The sequence below is a fragment of the Henckelia pumila genome, chromosome 4 (assembly GCF_033568475.1).
Source record: "Henckelia pumila isolate YLH828 chromosome 4, ASM3356847v2, whole genome shotgun sequence".
Classification (NCBI taxonomy): Eukaryota; Viridiplantae; Streptophyta; class Magnoliopsida; order Lamiales; family Gesneriaceae; genus Henckelia; species Henckelia pumila.
Window position 1 is genome coordinate 46,862,393 of NC_133123.1, and position 16,822 is coordinate 46,879,214.

The 16,822-nt window shown below is 37.5% G+C and overlaps 2 protein-coding genes across 5 annotated transcripts; one reads left to right on the top strand and one right to left on the bottom strand.

Moving 5' to 3' along the window:
* Positions 1-2,133: 2,133 nt before the first annotated feature.
* On the bottom strand, positions 2,134-12,440 carry LOC140862586 (pentatricopeptide repeat-containing protein At3g53170). Of its 4 annotated transcripts, none has more exons than XM_073265616.1 (3): positions 12,150-12,440; positions 10,500-11,595; positions 2,134-2,650 (listed from the first exon to the last, which is right to left on the bottom strand). In XM_073265616.1, exons 1-3 carry the CDS (start codon positions 12,429-12,431, stop codon positions 2,637-2,639), a joined length of 1,392 nt encoding a protein of 463 aa, XP_073121717.1. In that variant the 5' UTR covers positions 12,432-12,440; the 3' UTR covers positions 2,134-2,636. The 4 variants fall into 4 exon arrangements, with proteins under 4 accessions (XP_073121717.1, XP_073121716.1, XP_073121719.1 ...); XM_073265615.1 differs by having other exon boundaries at positions 2,134-2,654; XM_073265618.1 differs by having other exon boundaries at positions 10,472-11,595.
* A 1,113-nt stretch (positions 12,441-13,553) lies between these two features.
* Positions 13,554-14,351, top strand: LOC140860973 (uncharacterized). Its single transcript, XM_073263970.1, has one exon. It carries the CDS (start codon positions 13,554-13,556, stop codon positions 14,349-14,351), a length of 798 nt encoding a protein of 265 aa, XP_073120071.1.
* Positions 14,352-16,822: the final 2,471 nt, after the last annotated feature.

Genomic DNA, 16,822 nt, shown 5'->3' on the forward strand with positions numbered 1-16,822 from the left:
AGTTGTGAGCCCACGGCTAGCTATATTCCTGAACCATTGAGGGTTACACAAGTAATGGATTACTAAAATCCCGTAGAGATAGTTAAATTTAAAGAGTTAAATTTAATGAAAGAGAAGTTGGACTTCTTAACTAAAGGGAGTGGGATTTCCTAAAATGACATAGGGATGGGCATTTTTGGAAATCACTGAATTCGGATTCAGAAAAATTGTCTTGACTTTAACTGATGCAGAAATGGTTTCTGTGCACATTGGTAAAATCAGTTTATCAATCGGAGTCACGATGAATTTTATATTAATTTTTAGAACAACGGGCTTGGCTTGTTGGGCTTAAGTTATGGATTGTGGGCTTTAAGGAGTTAGAGTCCTAACACAATTATAACTTAACCTAGTCTAGAAATTATCTATAAATACATGTAGTGGGTTCGAAAATTGTGTGTGAATCAGTCTTCAAATTTTCGAACACTGCATAATTATTTCAAGAGGATTTTCGAAAAATTCCTCTGTCCCTTTCGGAGAAAATTCGGATTGTGATTTTTATGAAAAATTACAATCTGAATTAACAGATCATATCTGTTTATTCTCTATGCAAGCTTCTGATTGATTTCTAGTGCAGTCAATCAGAGGTTTTTGTTTTCTATTCGTGGACCTGATTGAAGAAACGTTCGTTCATCAGTTCCGGGGATATACAACAAGAGCAGATTAAATTCTGTTGGTGTCCATAATCTCGCTTCGAGATTTTAAGGTAAAATATTTAATTGTGATTATTTGTTTTACTTGTGTGAATTTAATCGTAAAAGTTTTGATACCCAGATATGGAATCGTTCCATATTAATAAAATAATTTTTTTAAACTTTCGCTGCACCGGGTATCAATTCTAATTGATCTGAACACCGTTTTCCAACAGAAAAGAGCTACACCGACTGTTGATGGGAGCCACCTATTTAGCTATTTAGCCTACAATATTCACTTCAAAATCCTGAACAATCACTGCATTTCAGTAGACAAGATACTTCGTACTGATACACTATTATTGATTCATGATATATCATATTGAAACGCTGAACATATATTGTTTGTCTTATTATAAATATATAAACCTGGTTTATTAACTCACTAAGTGTTTAAAGTCTTAATCTCTATTTTTTTTCTATTTATTGTAAATTTCAGATACATAATACCGGACCTGAAATAGGATCGAAGTTATAGAAATGAAATTATTGCAATAGCAAGATTGTGATAATAAGAGATATTGTCATTATATTAATAGTATTTTGGTTAGTATTTGTATAAAATCAATGATGATATACACTTCCGCTAATATAAGTTTGAAGTACTGATTTTATTGCAAGACGAGAATTGAGATTCAAGGACGTACAAAAAGAAAGCCATATCCATTATCGCATAGTTCGCAAATTCAAAATTTGGAGTGCCGCCCCATTATAAACTTGGTGTTTGATCACTCATTTTTAATTTTTTATTGTCGAATCTTGGAATGAATTTGACAAGACATATTATACTAATGATTGATTCTGGAAAGAAGATACCAAGTTAGATCCCTTTTACACATGTTTTCTTCCTATCAAAAAGTTTCTTGGCTGTGACTAAAACGATAGTCACCCACTATCAGTATCGCCAATCATATGAAGGCTTAGTCTATATATCAGTTTTTTGTTTTATACTTTCCGTGTTGATATAATAGTTTATTTTTATTTTTTAAAAAATTTTAATAATTTTAGAAAATTATTAAAATTTATGTTATAAAATAGATGTAATATAATAGTCAACTCAAAAAAAAGAAAGTAATATTATAGCACTTGTGAACTTTTATTTTGGTGAGTGATATAATTATAGTTTTAATTTGGTGTAATCAAAGCACATGATTTTCACTTGCTCACATAATTTAATTACTTGAACAAAAAAATATTTATAGAAAAAAATAAGAACAAAAAATATATGATTTCGATTATAATTTTATTGTTAACAATAGAGCAAAATATAAAATCATATCTTATTTATTTATATAAAGCAAAATGAATTTCAAATTAATGACATTGAACTTGAAATTCATCTTAATTAACATGATATATTTGTAAATGTGAAACAGTGGATTTGAAATTAATGGTGTTCACTCTCTAAACAACAAAAATACATTTGAATATATTTGAAATCCATTAATCTAAATGCAATCTTGAATTTTTTCTGTCAAACCAAATTAAGGAATTCGAAAAATTAGCGTATACACAACTCAGGAGCAGAAGAGCAGGTCCTCATCAAGAATGAGGAGATATCATCTGAGCAGGCGGCGGAGCGAACGCGTTGGACTGCTGGTTCCTCAAAAGGGCCGTCCCTTATGAGTAATCATTTTTTAGAAACCATATCCAGATAGTAGTTCATTTCTTTGTATTCTGAAGTATGCCATCAGATATGGGAAGAATAAGTTTTTTCCCGCTTTAACCAGAGTTCTGAGAATGCCAAAACGTGTCCAGAATGAGCAAACCCGAGGACGCAGCACGGTTTTGGTCCTTCCATACTAATGAAGCCAACATCTCTATCTTTTTCCCATGACTGGAGGATTGGAACCTGTATGTCATCGTTTAACCGGCTTTGCATCTAAGCAAAATTCAGGCCGGTATATATTATCCTCGAAATCCTAGCTAACCCAAAACATTAAGCGATCAGAATCATAAGCAGCATGTTATTAAACATATCGGTCAGTTTTGTCAACAAAATCATTTATAACTGACACTACTATTGAAACCACACGATTAATCAACTGATAAACGAGTTAATGGTCAAGTATGATTTTAACAATTATCTAACACTGGATGATTTCTTCACTGCCGATCTCACTAATAGAAGCAAACAAAACAATTAAAAAAGAATAAAGAAACGGGAAGAACTCACAGTTCAGATTTTGTGACAAGAACTACCGAGTTTTACGCTAAGGATTCACCATCTGTCATCGAAAAATGATTGAGCATATTCTCTGAGTGATTTTATTCTAGGAACAAAGTATAAATCCATTAACAATTAGATGGTATCATATATCATTCAAGTAAATTTATTATTGCACTTTTCATTTGTAGGGAAGGAATATGGATTGCAAGCAAAGAGAATGGACAAGGTTGGAAAAATAACGGAATCCTACACATTCGACCTCTAAGAATGGACCAAACACAGCACCGAACTGTTCTTTGCAATGTACATGAGGGAAACAAAACAAAAAATAATATGCAAAATCTGTCAGAAGTTCAGAGACCAGAATAAGCTGAACTGGAATTTTTGGAGGTCCGACCAGAATAAGCAACAATTTGCATGTTCATCATGAATTCACTGCCAAATTGATTCAAGTTCGGCCAAGATCATTTCAAAGAAACTATTTGTTAAACAAAGGCAAGAAACATTGTTTGATCAGCCACTGAAAAAAAACATGACACATTATTAAGGAAATCACTTTCTGTATTTTTGTTTCTTCTGGAATGGAATAGCTTTTGCTCCACTAGGGAGGAGTTGGTTTATTCATTCCCTTTCTACTCGAAATTATATGTTTTTAATTACTTTTAGAGGCGAGAGTTCATATAACCTACACTGAATTCTATGTTCAAATTTGATTGGCATTTAATTTAATTTCATCATCTGTTCATGGTTTAAGTTAGTCTGTGATTTACCCGTCATCAACTTGCCAACTTAGGTAGTGTTGAGATTATTTCTAAGAAGCGCTTTTGAGCTTTTCTTTCACAAAATCTCAAAAGTAATTCCTAGAAGTAATCCCAAACACTACTTAAATATACATCATATATCAAGCCTAACCAAATTTTTTCACATTTGAATAAATCTTCGAGACACAGATCATGCTAGATTTATTTATTTGGTTCATGTATTTTCATTTTTAAATAACTAAGTTATTGAACGCATCATAGTTATTCAATTAAATGAAAATATATGAGTCTGACCGAATACCAAATGGATTTGTTATGTTTAACGAACTCCTAAATAAACTAAGAATTTAGGACTAGAATTCTGGGTGTACCGTCAAATCAATTTCTTATTAGTTAATAAATTTTAATCTGATTTCCTCATTTCAGTAACTAGTCAAATCCAACCCAAGGTAACAACTAATCTTTTATTCGTATTTTTTAAAGTTTCTACAATTTCAAACCCTAGATTCCCTCCTTTGATTTATCCCCTCTTTGTTAGGGGCCTGGAGGACCAACCCAAGCCTAATGTCAAGTTTGTTTATACTAGAAGGCATAAAAAGTCCATTTAGTTAACACGTGTATAGGGGGAAATATAAAAGTCAGCATGAGGATTGCGTTGAGTTAGTTATGAATATTTGTCCATTGTACTACTAGCTAGGCTAGGGGGTTACAGATTCCATAATCTGGGAGTTCTTTGTTTAATACAATCTTTTCATTATTGCTCCATCTATTTTCTTTACTGATGTTGTTGAAATCCAGAGAACCAGCCTAACAATTGGTCCGACCTGCCGTTGAAGAGATGGCCATTACTCGCTCGGAGGCTCGAATTGAAGCTCTGGAGAAATCGGTGATCGACATACAGGAGAGTATTAGTTCCCTTATTAAGGCGGTGGCCATGATCGCAGAATCACAAGCGAAAATGGCCGACTCACATACCCGATTGGAATAGTGGGTTTTTGAGAAGACCACAGAGGATCGCGACGTCTCCTTCATCCCTGAGAAACAGCAGAAAGTGGGAGAGGACGATGGAGGGGTGCACGAGGAGGAAGCTCGTGGCTCTTGTGGTGAAACCAAGGGATTTGTGGATTATGAAATGCGTATGGCATTGCGGAGGTGGAAATTCTTGGATTCGATGGGATCGATCCTCGGGCTTGGCTTGGCCTGGCAGAATTATATTTCGAGCTTCATGACACACCAATGCAAAATCGCCTCAAATTGGCTCTCATTCACATGGAAGGGCCAGCATATCACTGGTTCCAGTGGCTTCGCCTGAAGACTCCGAACCTCACTTGGGAAAGGTTTTCGGAAGAATTGATTCGACGATACGGAGGGAGAAAAGCGGCGAACCCTTTTGTTTTACTATCTTCCCTCAAACAAGATACCCAATCGGTTGATGCTTACATTGAGCAATTTGAGATGTTACTTGCTTAGGCGGGTGATCTTCCGGAGGATCAATGCTTGGGATATTTCCTGTCAGGGTTGCGGGAGGAAATCCATAGGCGGATCGGCATCCACGACCCTCGCACCATCTTGAAGGCAATGGATTTGTCAAGGGCCATTGAAGAAGAGGTGTTTGGATATCAGGGGAACCATCGCGTATGGTCGCCGACAATGGGCTCCCGTTGGAACAGAAGTGGGGAGTCGTGGAATGGGCCTTCGGGCCGTTCCAACTCTTAGGATAAAGACATGCCTAAACCCAATTCTCTTTTTAATCCTACTTTGGGTTCGGGCCCAAAATATGAAAAGGGGACTGGAGCGTTAAATCACACACCCAAGCCCCAATTCTCTCACACCGCCTCTCGACAGTCATCATCGGCTGGTGGGAGTGCGACCGTGGATCGTGGTTCTGTGCACAAGGCGGACAATCTCAAACAACATGATGGTAGAATTGTTTCACACCAGGAGTATATGCATCGTCGTGAGAAGGGGCTTTGCTTCAGATGCGGCGAACCGTTTCACCCTCTCCATAAATGTACTCACAAATCCCTACGTTTTACATTATTGGCCGAGGATGAAGACGACGATGAGTTAGGCGACGACCAACAGCGGGTTGGCGCCGAAGGAAGTGAGGTTGGGGGGAACCTAGCAAAGAATATGGGGCATTGGAATTATCACTTTTTTCTGTAAACGGGTTCTCCCATCCCCAAACGATGAAGTTACGGGGAACAGTGGCCAATGAACGTGTGGTGGTGATGGTCGACAGTGGTGCCAGCCACAACTTTGTATCGAGGCAGTTGCTCGAGAAATTGGGGCTCCAAATTGATAATTCAGTGAGATTTGGGGTGATGCTAGGTGATGGGTGCCGGGTTGCTTGCCAAGGTATCTGTCATCAGCTGGGGGTGGATTTAGGTACGTGCAAGTTGACAATCGTGGGGTATTTATTTGAACTGGGTAGTGTGGATGTGATATTAGGGGTGGACTGGCTGCGGACCTTGGGAGAAGTTACTGTGGATCGGGGGAAGATGCAGATGAAGTTTCAGTAGGATGGGAAAGAGGTGGTTTTACAAGGGGACCCAACCCTTCAACGATCACTGGTCTCTCTTCGCTCAATCGCTAAGACCACCGATGTTGAGTTCTGTGCCGCTTTGTACTCCCTACACACCACAGAGATGAAGGCGACAGTGGATGAATCAGGGTCTGCCCGATCAGCAGTGGTTCAAAGTCTCTTACAAAAGTACGCGACGGTGTTTGACTTCCCTAGAGGGCTACCCCCAGAGAGGAGCCAAAGCCATGCCATTCGAATTAAGGAGGGACATGGGCCGATTCAGGTGCGCCCTTATAGATACGCACACTGCCAAAAAGATGAGATCGAGAAGCTCGTGGCAGAAATGTTGGCAGCAGGGGTGATACGACCAAGCCAGAGCCCCTACTCCAGCCCTGTACTCCTCGTAAAAAAGAAAGATGGGAGTTGGAGGTTTTGCGTGGATTATAGAGCACTAAATGATATCACTATTTCAGATAAATTTCCCATTCCAGTGATCGACGAACTGATGGATGAATTGCATGGGGCTGCCTACTTTTCAAAATTGGATTTGCGGTCGGGTTACCATCAAATCAGGGTACAACCCTCCGATGTGCTAAAAACAGCATTTCGCACTCATATGGGACATTACGAATTCCTCGTGATGCCCTTCAGGCTTAAAAATGCTCCTTCAACGTTTCAAGCCACTATGAATGAGGTATTGCAACCATATTTGCGGAAGTTCGTATTGGTTTTTTTTATGACATACTAATTTACAGCAAGGGATGGGAGGAGCATTTGAGTCATCTCGAATTGGTGTTGGAGGTAATGTTGGCGGAGAAGCTACTGTTGAACATGAAAAAGTGTGGGTTCGGGCTTCAGGAAGTGGAGTACTTGGGTCACCTGATCTCAGCTTTGGGCGTTGCGGTTGACCCCCGGAAAATAGAGAGCATTCGCACTTGGCCTCGACCCGTTAATGTGAAGGGAGTGCGAGGATTTTTAGGGTTAACGGGGTACTATCGAAAATTCATCAGGAATTATGGTAAGATAGCTAAACCACTGACAGAGCTACTCAAAAAAAATAATTTCAGATGGAATACGGAGGCCGAGAATGCTTTTGAAGAATTGAAGGAGGTACTAAGTTCTGCTCCTGTTCTACAGTTACCTAACTTTGAGAAGGACTTTGTAATTGTTGGGGCTGTCCTATCCCAAGATGGGAACCCCCTAGCTTTTTAGGGTAAAGCATTAGCTGAAAGAGCCCTAGCCAAATCCACATATGAAAAAGAAATGATGGCTTTGGTATTGGCTATTCAACATTGGCGTCCCTACCTGTTGGGCCGCAAGTTTGTGGTTATGACTGATCATAAATCGTTACGATCATTGCTACAACAACGAATCACCACACCCAACCAACAACACTGGTTGGCGAAATTGATGGTTATGAGTTTGAGATTAAGAGCCCGTTTGGAAACAAAAGTTATTGGCTTAAAAAAGCACTTAAATAAGTTCAGCTTTTTAAAGTGCTTTTATTAAAAAAAGCAGAAGTAGTTTTAGTGTTTGGATAAATGTTAAAAAATTGCTTGTTTAAAACATAAGCAGAAGCCAAAAAGCCAAAATTTCTGGCTTTTAAAAAAGCACTTATTTGGGCTTAAATAAGTGTTTTTTTTAAAACGTCTATTGTAACCAAAACACGTAACTTTTTAAGAAAACCACTTTTTTTAAAAAATAAGTGATTTTTCCAAAATGTCTACTGTTCCCAAACGGGCTCTAAGTATAAGGCTGGAATAAACAACGGAGCAGCAGATGCATTATCCAGAAGGGAAGAGGCACTCGACTTCTGTAACTTATCAATGCCACGTTGGGGGGAGTTTGAGAAACTAAAACAAGCAGTGCATGATGATCCGGTGTTGCAACAGGTGATCCAGAGGGTGCGTTCAACCCCAGGGATCAGTGGGCCTTATACTCTGACCAATGGAAATTTGTTACATAATGGAAGACAGGTGCTACCTAAGGGGTCTGTTTGGGTCCGGAAAATTTTGGCTGAATGCCATACTACCCCATCGGGGGGGCATTCAGGGGGGTTCCGCACACTAAAGCGGGTGGCAGGACAGTTCTATTGGGTAGGGATGAAAGCGGATGTCCTTCAGATGGTCGGTGAATGTGATATATGCCAGAGACACAAATATCAAGCCACAAAACCACCAAGGTTGCTACAACCCCTTCCGATACTAGAGGCAGTGTGGGAGGATGTGTCCATGGATTTTATTATGGGTTTACCAAAGTCTCGGGGTTTCGAGGTGCTCATGGTAGTGGTGGATAGATTAACCAAATATAGCCACTTCATTTTGCTCAAACATCCCTTCACGGCTAAAGGAGTGGCTGAGCATTTTATTAAGGATGTTGTTCGTTTACATGGGGTCCCTCGCTCCATTATAAGTGATCGTGACCCAATTTTCATGAGCACGTTTTGGACCGAATTATTCAGATTGTATGGGACCAAACTGGCGATGAGCTCAGCATACCACCCCGAGTCGGATGGACAAACAGAGGTGTTGAATCGATGTCTTGAGACATACTTAAGATGTTTTGCATCTGAACAACCCAAAGAGTGGGCTCATTGGGTTCCCTGGACAGAATATTGGTATAATACTACTTACCATAGTGCAGCGGGAATGACACCATTTGCTACGGTGTATGGGCGGCCACCCCCTGTGTTAACACAATTTGTACCAGGGGAGACAAAGGTAGCGGCAGTGGGGCAGGAGCTGAGTGACAGAGATGAGGTGTTGCGGCATCTCAAATATAATCTGCAGAGGGCTCAAAACAGCATGACCAGATATGCAAACGCTCACAGAAAAGAGGTGACCTTTCAGGTGGGTGACGTGGTTTTTTTGAAGCTGAGACCTCATAGACAGCAATCAGTGTGTAAAAGAGTATTTCAAAAATTAGCCCCTCGGTATTATGGACCTTTCAAAGTGTTGGCAAAAGTAGGGGGCAGGGCTTACAAACTACAGCTACCCATGGGGTCCAAAATCCATCCCGTATTTCATGTGTCACTGCTAAAGCAAGCAGTAGGAGCAGGGTACACCGTACAGGAGATTCCACAAGGCTTGGAGGCTGATTTCATTATGGGGTTTGAACCACACAGGGTGTTGTCCACCAGATTCAAGAGAATGGGGGCTGAAGACAAATTGCAAGTACTCGTGCAGTGGAAAGATAAATCTACAGATGAGGCAACTTGGGAGGATGCTGCAGAAATGGCAATTCAGTATCCTCACTTTAGCCTTGAGGACAAGGCTAATTTGAAGGGAGAGGGTATTGTTAGGGGCCTGGAGGACCAACCCAAGCCCAATGTCAAGTTTGTTTATACTAGAAGGCATAAAAAGCCCATTTAGTTAACACGTGTATAGGGGGAAATATAAAAGTCAGCATGAGGATTGCGTTGAGTTAGTTATGAATATTTGTCCATTGTACTACTAGCTTGGCTAAGGGTTACAGATTCCATAATCTGGGAGTTCTTTGTTTAATACAATCTTTTCATTATCGCTCCATCTCTTTTCTTTACCGTTGTTGTTGAAATCCAGAGAACCAGCCTAACACTCTTGCAGATAAGGGAACTGAGCGTAGTGACCCTAAAGGAGAATGTTGGTTGAACCTTCTTTTAGAATGTCCAAATCATCACTATACAGTTCATGTTAATAATTCCTTGAAGGTAAGTTTCAGACAGACATCCATTCTTCTATGCTTTGTGGTCCATTGAAAGATAGTTTATGACTTGTGTGTTCAAGACATACTGAATATGATTTCTGCAGAATGAGTGAAGTTTAAAGATAGGAGACTTTAACATATGCAATAAATTGAAGAAAATCACACCTTAGCATGAAGCATTAGAAACAGAAGATCCATCACAGTGAAAATAATGAGGATGGCAAAATCTTCTTGGGATTAATAGTTTCTCTAGTTCTTATCAACTAAGGTTTATAGGAGAATGTGCTGACCAGCCGAAAGTTTAACGAAGATGGCAAATCAACTAAGGGTTATAGGAGAATGTACTGACCAGCCGAAGGTTTAATGAAGATGGCAATATCTTCTTGGGATTAATGGCTTCTCTAGTTCTTATCACCAACTTCCTCCCAGAAGAACAGATAAATTCTCAAAAATTACCAAGTTCTCGATCAACTCGGGCTATAGCTAGGACTTAGGACTATTCGTAATTCCCAAGTTTATGGAGAAAATATAAAACTAGTGAGAGAGAATACAGAGAAGCAGGTGATATGTCAACTTCTGTAGACAAGAAAAAGAAAAAACTTACGCAAGTTAATAAGATGGTTACTCGGTACCTAATGTCTCGTTCACACGTATCATATTATTCTCCAAAATCTGAACAGCCTTGATCATTCCTTGTGCACGATAGGCTTGAATCATCGTATTAAAGGTTATATAGTCTGGTTTACATCCAGTACCTTTCATTGCCATGAATAATTCATTCATCTTTTCGACATCACCCGCACTGCCATAAGCACTAATTACACAGTTGAAAAATGGAGTATCTAACTCCACATCAGAATTCTCCACTTGTCTTAAAATTGAATCAACTTTTCCCCAAAGCCCGGCTTTACTATATGCCCACGTAAGAGAACTGTAAGTAATTGAGTTAGGCTTCAATCCTTGATGTTTCATTTCCAAGAAAATCTCATCCATCTTATCAATGTTTCCAGCCTTTCCAAATGTCTCAATTAATATGTTATAGGTAACAATTGTTGGAGAATATAATCTCTTCCTCATAAACTCCATAACAGATCCCATTTTTTCGTACAAGCTACATTTCCCATATGATTTAATCAGAATATTGTAAGTCATAATGTCAGGCTTTATTCCCATAAGCTGAAATTCATCAAACCAGTCCTCCATTTTTTTAATCCTTCCACAACTGCCATAAGCCCCTATAACAGAGTTGAAAGTGAATACATCGGGATGACTTTTTTCACTCTGAATCATGTCTGTCAATGAGGCCTCCATCAAATCAAGTCTTTTAGCTTTACCATATCCATCAATCAGAATATTGAATGTTACAGTACTACACTCAATTCTCGAATGCAACATCTCTTCGAAGATTATCCCTACCATATCGAATCGATGGACTTTCATGCAGGATTTCAAAAGGATAGAGTAAGTAAAAGCATCGGGTTTGCAATCACGGACAGACTTCATATCATTAACTACACCAAATGCCTCAACAAAGAGGCCATTGACTGCATAGGCACCGACAAGAGCGGTGTAAACATCGACGGTAGGCTGGAGGCCATCAGCCAGCATGGTCTCAAAAAGAATGGTTGCCTGACCAGTCTGCTTGCACTTGCCGAGCATTACTAACAACTTTGTATATGTCTGACATCTGGGCTCATACCAATTTTGCCTGCGTAGAAGATCAAATATCTACAGGCAAGAGAGACAATTTTTCATTAAAAAATGGCAAAGTCACACGCTACCTCATTTAGGACATAAAAAACTTGGGCTTGGAATGGTTCGGTCGTCTTAAATTAACTAGAGACCAGGCAGGACCAAGCAGACAACACAGTTGATCCAACTTCGAGGGAAAAAATCGAAATGTCACACATGATTGTTCCAGAACAATATATAGATAGCACCATTAAAATGCATTCACTTTATCCCCACTCACGAACTTGCAAAACATCATCCATTTCATTAACTTTCAAACAGCTAATTACAACAATCTTCACACAAAAAACTACGTCAGAAAAAAGCACAACCCCCGGTCTTATTTAAAGAGAGTGAAGTGAGCCTCCATCCACGAACACTCCGGTTACAAAAGATATCATAAAAAGAACTTCCAGCAAATTTTAGAGGCCCACGAAACAAGAACAACGCAAATGCAAATCCACGCGCCACCGAACAAGAATGCGACTAAGACCACAAACAAAGACAAGCAATCAATCGAAAACAAGGGCCTAGAAGGAAGAAGGGAGAACCTTTAAAGCAGACTCCCATCGGTTCCGTTTAATAGCATCATTTAGAGCTTCCAAGATGGCCTTAGGCCAGAGATTGTTGTATTTGGAAGAATTTGCCTTCTTCTCAATGGCTTTAATGGCGGCCTCGGTTCTCAAGATTCTTGAGAGGTCTTTCTTGGAGAATTTTCGGAACTGGAGGCCCCGTGGCTCCATGCTGCTGCAATAATCCGAGTTTGTCCTGGATGAAGATTTTGTAGCGAAGCACGAGACTCGGATTGCTGGGCTTAGCAGATGGAGCTCCATTGCTGCAACACTTTCAGTTTCTTTTGTTTCTCTTCTTTCTTATTTTCATTTCATTTTAAATAATTGTGCAATAGAATTTTCCTTTTTTTAAAAAAAATTAAAATACAATTTTTGTTATATATAGATGTAATATAGTTGATTTATTTGATTGTAATTTACCTTTTCTACACTAATCTCTTTATCCAATAAATAGAGGTGTTTAGTCCATATATTAAACACTCATCTTCTTCTATTATATTCTCTTTTGTCTTTTATTCTCTCATCTTTCTCTACTAAATTTATAACGCGTTATCAGCACGAGTGCTCTAGTTTCAAGGTAGAACTCATAAATAATTTTCATTCGTAATCTTTGTGTGGATGCTCTCGATAAAGCACAATATGTAACTTTCATATTGATGCTCTCGAAATAGCACAAATATTATTATTATTATTTTTTTTTTGTCAATAGTTTCAATGATCCGGTAGTAGCACAATATTAAAAGTTAATATTGATGCTCTCAAAGTATCTCATATTTTATGTTCATATTATGCTCCTGAAGAAGCATTAATTTTAATTTTATGTTGATGTTCTTAAATAACACAACATATTTTTATTGAAAATCTCGATAGATCTATGGATACAATATAAATATATAAGATTTTCAATATTCCTGAAGAATATTATCCAAAATCTTAAGTTTATCAATATTCCCGAAGAATATTGACTTTTATACACTTTTATGCTTGTGTCTTATATTGGGATATTATATTTTTTTATGCATTTATTTTTACTTGATATTAATTGATATTTTTTTATGTGAAGATTTATCATTCTTAGGAAAGTTAATAAATATAATTCCATAATTGTGATTAGATGCTTGTTAACATAATTATATATATATATATATATATATATATATATATATATATATATATATATATTTATTGCACGTATATATAATTATTTGTTAACTAATTTTATAACATTGTTCAATAAATTATTAAATAACATAATTATTTATTTTGTACATTTTTCTACACGTATATATTCAATCTGTTATATATATATATATATATATATATATATATATAAAATTTATTATTATCCTTAAATTCGTTTGTTTTTTTTTTTTAATAGTCGAAATGGCAAACATTACAAAACTTGAATTTGAAGCACTTGACATTAGTGGAAAAAACTATTTGTCATGGATTTTGGATGCTGAGGTTCATCTTGTTTCTAAGGATCTTGAAAACACAATAAAAGAAGAAAATAATGAATCCCCGCAGGATCTTGCAAAATCTCTTATTTTTCTTCGCCACCATCTCGATGATGGATTGAAAGCCGAGTATCTCACTGTGAAAAACCCACAAGAACTTTGGAAAAATCTTAAAGAAAGGTTTGACCATCAGAGGAGTATAGTTCTCCCAAGAGCTCGTTATGTGTGGATTCATCTTCGCCTACAAGATTTCAAATCTATAAGAGATTATAACTCCGCATTATTCAAGATTTGTTCAAAGCTCAAACTTTGTGCAGAAAATATTTCTGATCAAGATCTACTTGAAAAAACTTTCTCCACCTTTCATGCTTCAAATGTGCTCCTGCAGCAGCAATATCGTGAGCGTGGATTTAAAAAGTACTCTGAGCTTATTTCCTGTCTACTAGTTGCTGAACAGAACAATGAATTACTATTGAAAAATCATCAATTACGCCCAACTGGCTCTACACCATTTCCTGAAGCAAATGAAATATCATTCCCTGAAGTGAATGCCAACTCAACTCAAAATCCCCATATTAGAAAAGGACGTGGGCGTGGTCATGGGCGTGGGCGTGGCCATGGTCAAAACAAAAATTACCAGCAACATGATGAAAAGAGACAGAAAACAAACCACCAGCAGTGGAAATCGAATAATGAAGAAGAAAAAGGGAGAAACATGAAATAGTATGAAGATAAGTGTTTCAAATGCGGAATGGAAGGGCATTGGTCTCGTACCTGCCATACTCCAAAGCATCTTGTGGATCTCTACCAAAATTCGATCAAAGAAAAGGGAAAAATAGAGACAAATTTTGCTGATGATGATGGCCCTGTTGATATAACTGTTAGAGTAGGTGCCCGTCGAGCCAATGTGTTTGGCCGATGGTCCTTGAGAGAACTCTTGTATGACAATCTTTATTTTAATAATATTTGACATTATTTAATTTGGCACATCTTTATCTTTATACCCATGCAAGCTGCATAGATAAAGCCCTTGAATATACAAATAGTAGAAAGAATATGAGATGGTCATATGATGACTGTCATGAAACTCATATTTGGAATACTGTATATTCTAAACTGTTCCTAGTCGATTCAACCGCCATAAAGAAGGATAAAGGCCGCTCGAGCTTGAGACTAGTATTTGCGATGTGAGTACCATGTTTCATTGGTAGGGGACATGGAGATGTCCAAGCATGCAAATAGGTGCTCCTTGTAGAGTGCACTGAACAACCCTCCCTAAAGGATTTTCCAAGTGGTTCTCACTTATCGAGTGGAGAAGTCCTAGTTTATGGTTGTACACCATTAGTCCTATAACCCGGGACAACATGGAGACTTTATATGCTAGTGCTTCACTTTGACTTGTTTACCGACTCATCTGGGGTCATCAGGTGGCAATGTTGGGTGTTGTGACGAAACATATAGGAGTCAATGCATTGTAGTCGGGGATTCACCGCTTACCTACGGGTATGGATATCCTATGTTATATCATGCATACATAGCTTGAAATCTCTGATCAGAGTAAGTGGTAATTAAGAAAGGAGTTTCTTGAATTACACTTTCGATGCAACTACGGCATGACACATAGTTATCGATTCAATGACAACTCTCGATAAACCAATGATTGTCGAATCGGTCGGGATATATGAGTTGAAGGGACCGTACTGTACGCTAACCATAATTGATTGGTTCTTGCAGGCACTATCATTTGATACCTAGGGAGTCATGTAAGCAATGCTGCTAGATGTTTACATGACTGGTTGGGTACTATCAGACTTGAGTTTTCTGACGTTCTTATTATCAATGTGTTGATTAATAAGAATGGAGCTATCTAGGATATGCTCATATAAGGGACTTGTTGATCCTGAATCACATGGAGATGTGAACCCACTGCTAGTTGTATCAATGAACCATTGAGGCTCACACAAATACTAGCTTTCTAGATCCCGTTGAGATTAAAATAAGTTCAATGTGTTGAACAACTTATAAAGGAGTTTATAAGTAAAATAAATTAGAAGTTTGACTTTTAAATTGGAGAATGAATGGAATAAGTAACTTTTAATTTATGAATGTGTTTCAAGATTAAAAGTTGACTTAAAATAATTAGTTTATGAAAATGGTGATTTTCTAAACTATTATTTTGAACTTAGTTAATTAATTCAAGTGTTGAATTAATTTAACACTAGTAGACATTTTAATGTACAAATAATTAAATTAATTCAAGTGTTGAATTAATTATACACTATTGAGTCTAGTAGAGCTCAATTTAATATAGTGTTGTATAATTATTGATACTAGTGGACTTGAATGGGTTCAAGTTAAATTTAATTAATTGATTAAACTTAAATGGGTTTAGGTTTAATAATTAATTAAAAATAAGTTCAAATTACATTTAAATATATATATTTATATATGTATATATATATATAGGCGTGTATATATATATATATATATATGATATATATTTGTGTGTGTATGGAATTTGAAGGGTTGTAAGATGGTTTGCAATTTTCCATGCATGTCTTGTAATTTTCCATGCATGTTTAATTGTACCTATTAAATCCTTAACCATTAATATATTATTATGAATAATATATACATATAATACACAATTCATTCCATTCCATTCCATGAGTTGAAGTGGCCGAAACCGCTCTTTAATTTTTCTCCAAATTTTTCTTTCAAATTTTGTGGAAGAAGAAATGAAAAATCTCAATGAAAAATCCTCTAAATATTCTAGTGCATATTTAGAGTGGATTTAGATCGTCTAGTCGTGGACCTAATTCGGAGGCTCGAAGAGTTGAATCCATTTTGAGCAAGGAGTGCTCTTGGAAGCTTGTAGATTGAGTCTACCAATTTTCAAGAGCCTAGTTGTTTATCAACTTGGTTGGAGCCATAAATCAATCTTTGAGATTGATAGGTAAAATTCTAAACACCCTATGGTTGTTTGAGTTTTGAATACTACACAAGTGCTCGGATTTATTTTATTAAAAATTTTATATTTCCGCTGCGTTCCGGGCACGAGTTAACCGATCCCCTTCAATAACTCACTTGGATGTCTCTGATTTCTTTGCACAACCAGACGGGAATATTGATCATTTGATTGGGGTATGGTGTGCTAGAAAATATAGAGTGATCAATTTCTGCCTTTATTGCTTT

Bases quoted from the DNA above. Each gene is read 5' to 3' on its own strand.
- LOC140862586 (XM_073265615.1), bottom strand. From the start codon at position 12,431: ATGGAGCTCCATCTGCTAAGCCCAGCAATCCGAGTCTCGTGCTTCGCT. The intron at 11,596-12,149 runs GTTCTCCCTTCT...TCTTGCCTGTAG, and splicing joins GATGGGAGTCTGCTTTAAAG to ATATTTGATCTTCTACGCAG. The intron at 2,655-10,499 runs GTACCGAGTAAC...GTTTTGGGTTAG, and splicing joins ACGTGTGAACGAGACATTAG to CTAGGATTTCGAGGATAATA.
- LOC140860973 (XM_073263970.1), top strand. From the start codon at position 13,554: ATGGCAAACATTACAAAACTTGAATTTGAAGCACTTGACATTAGTGGA.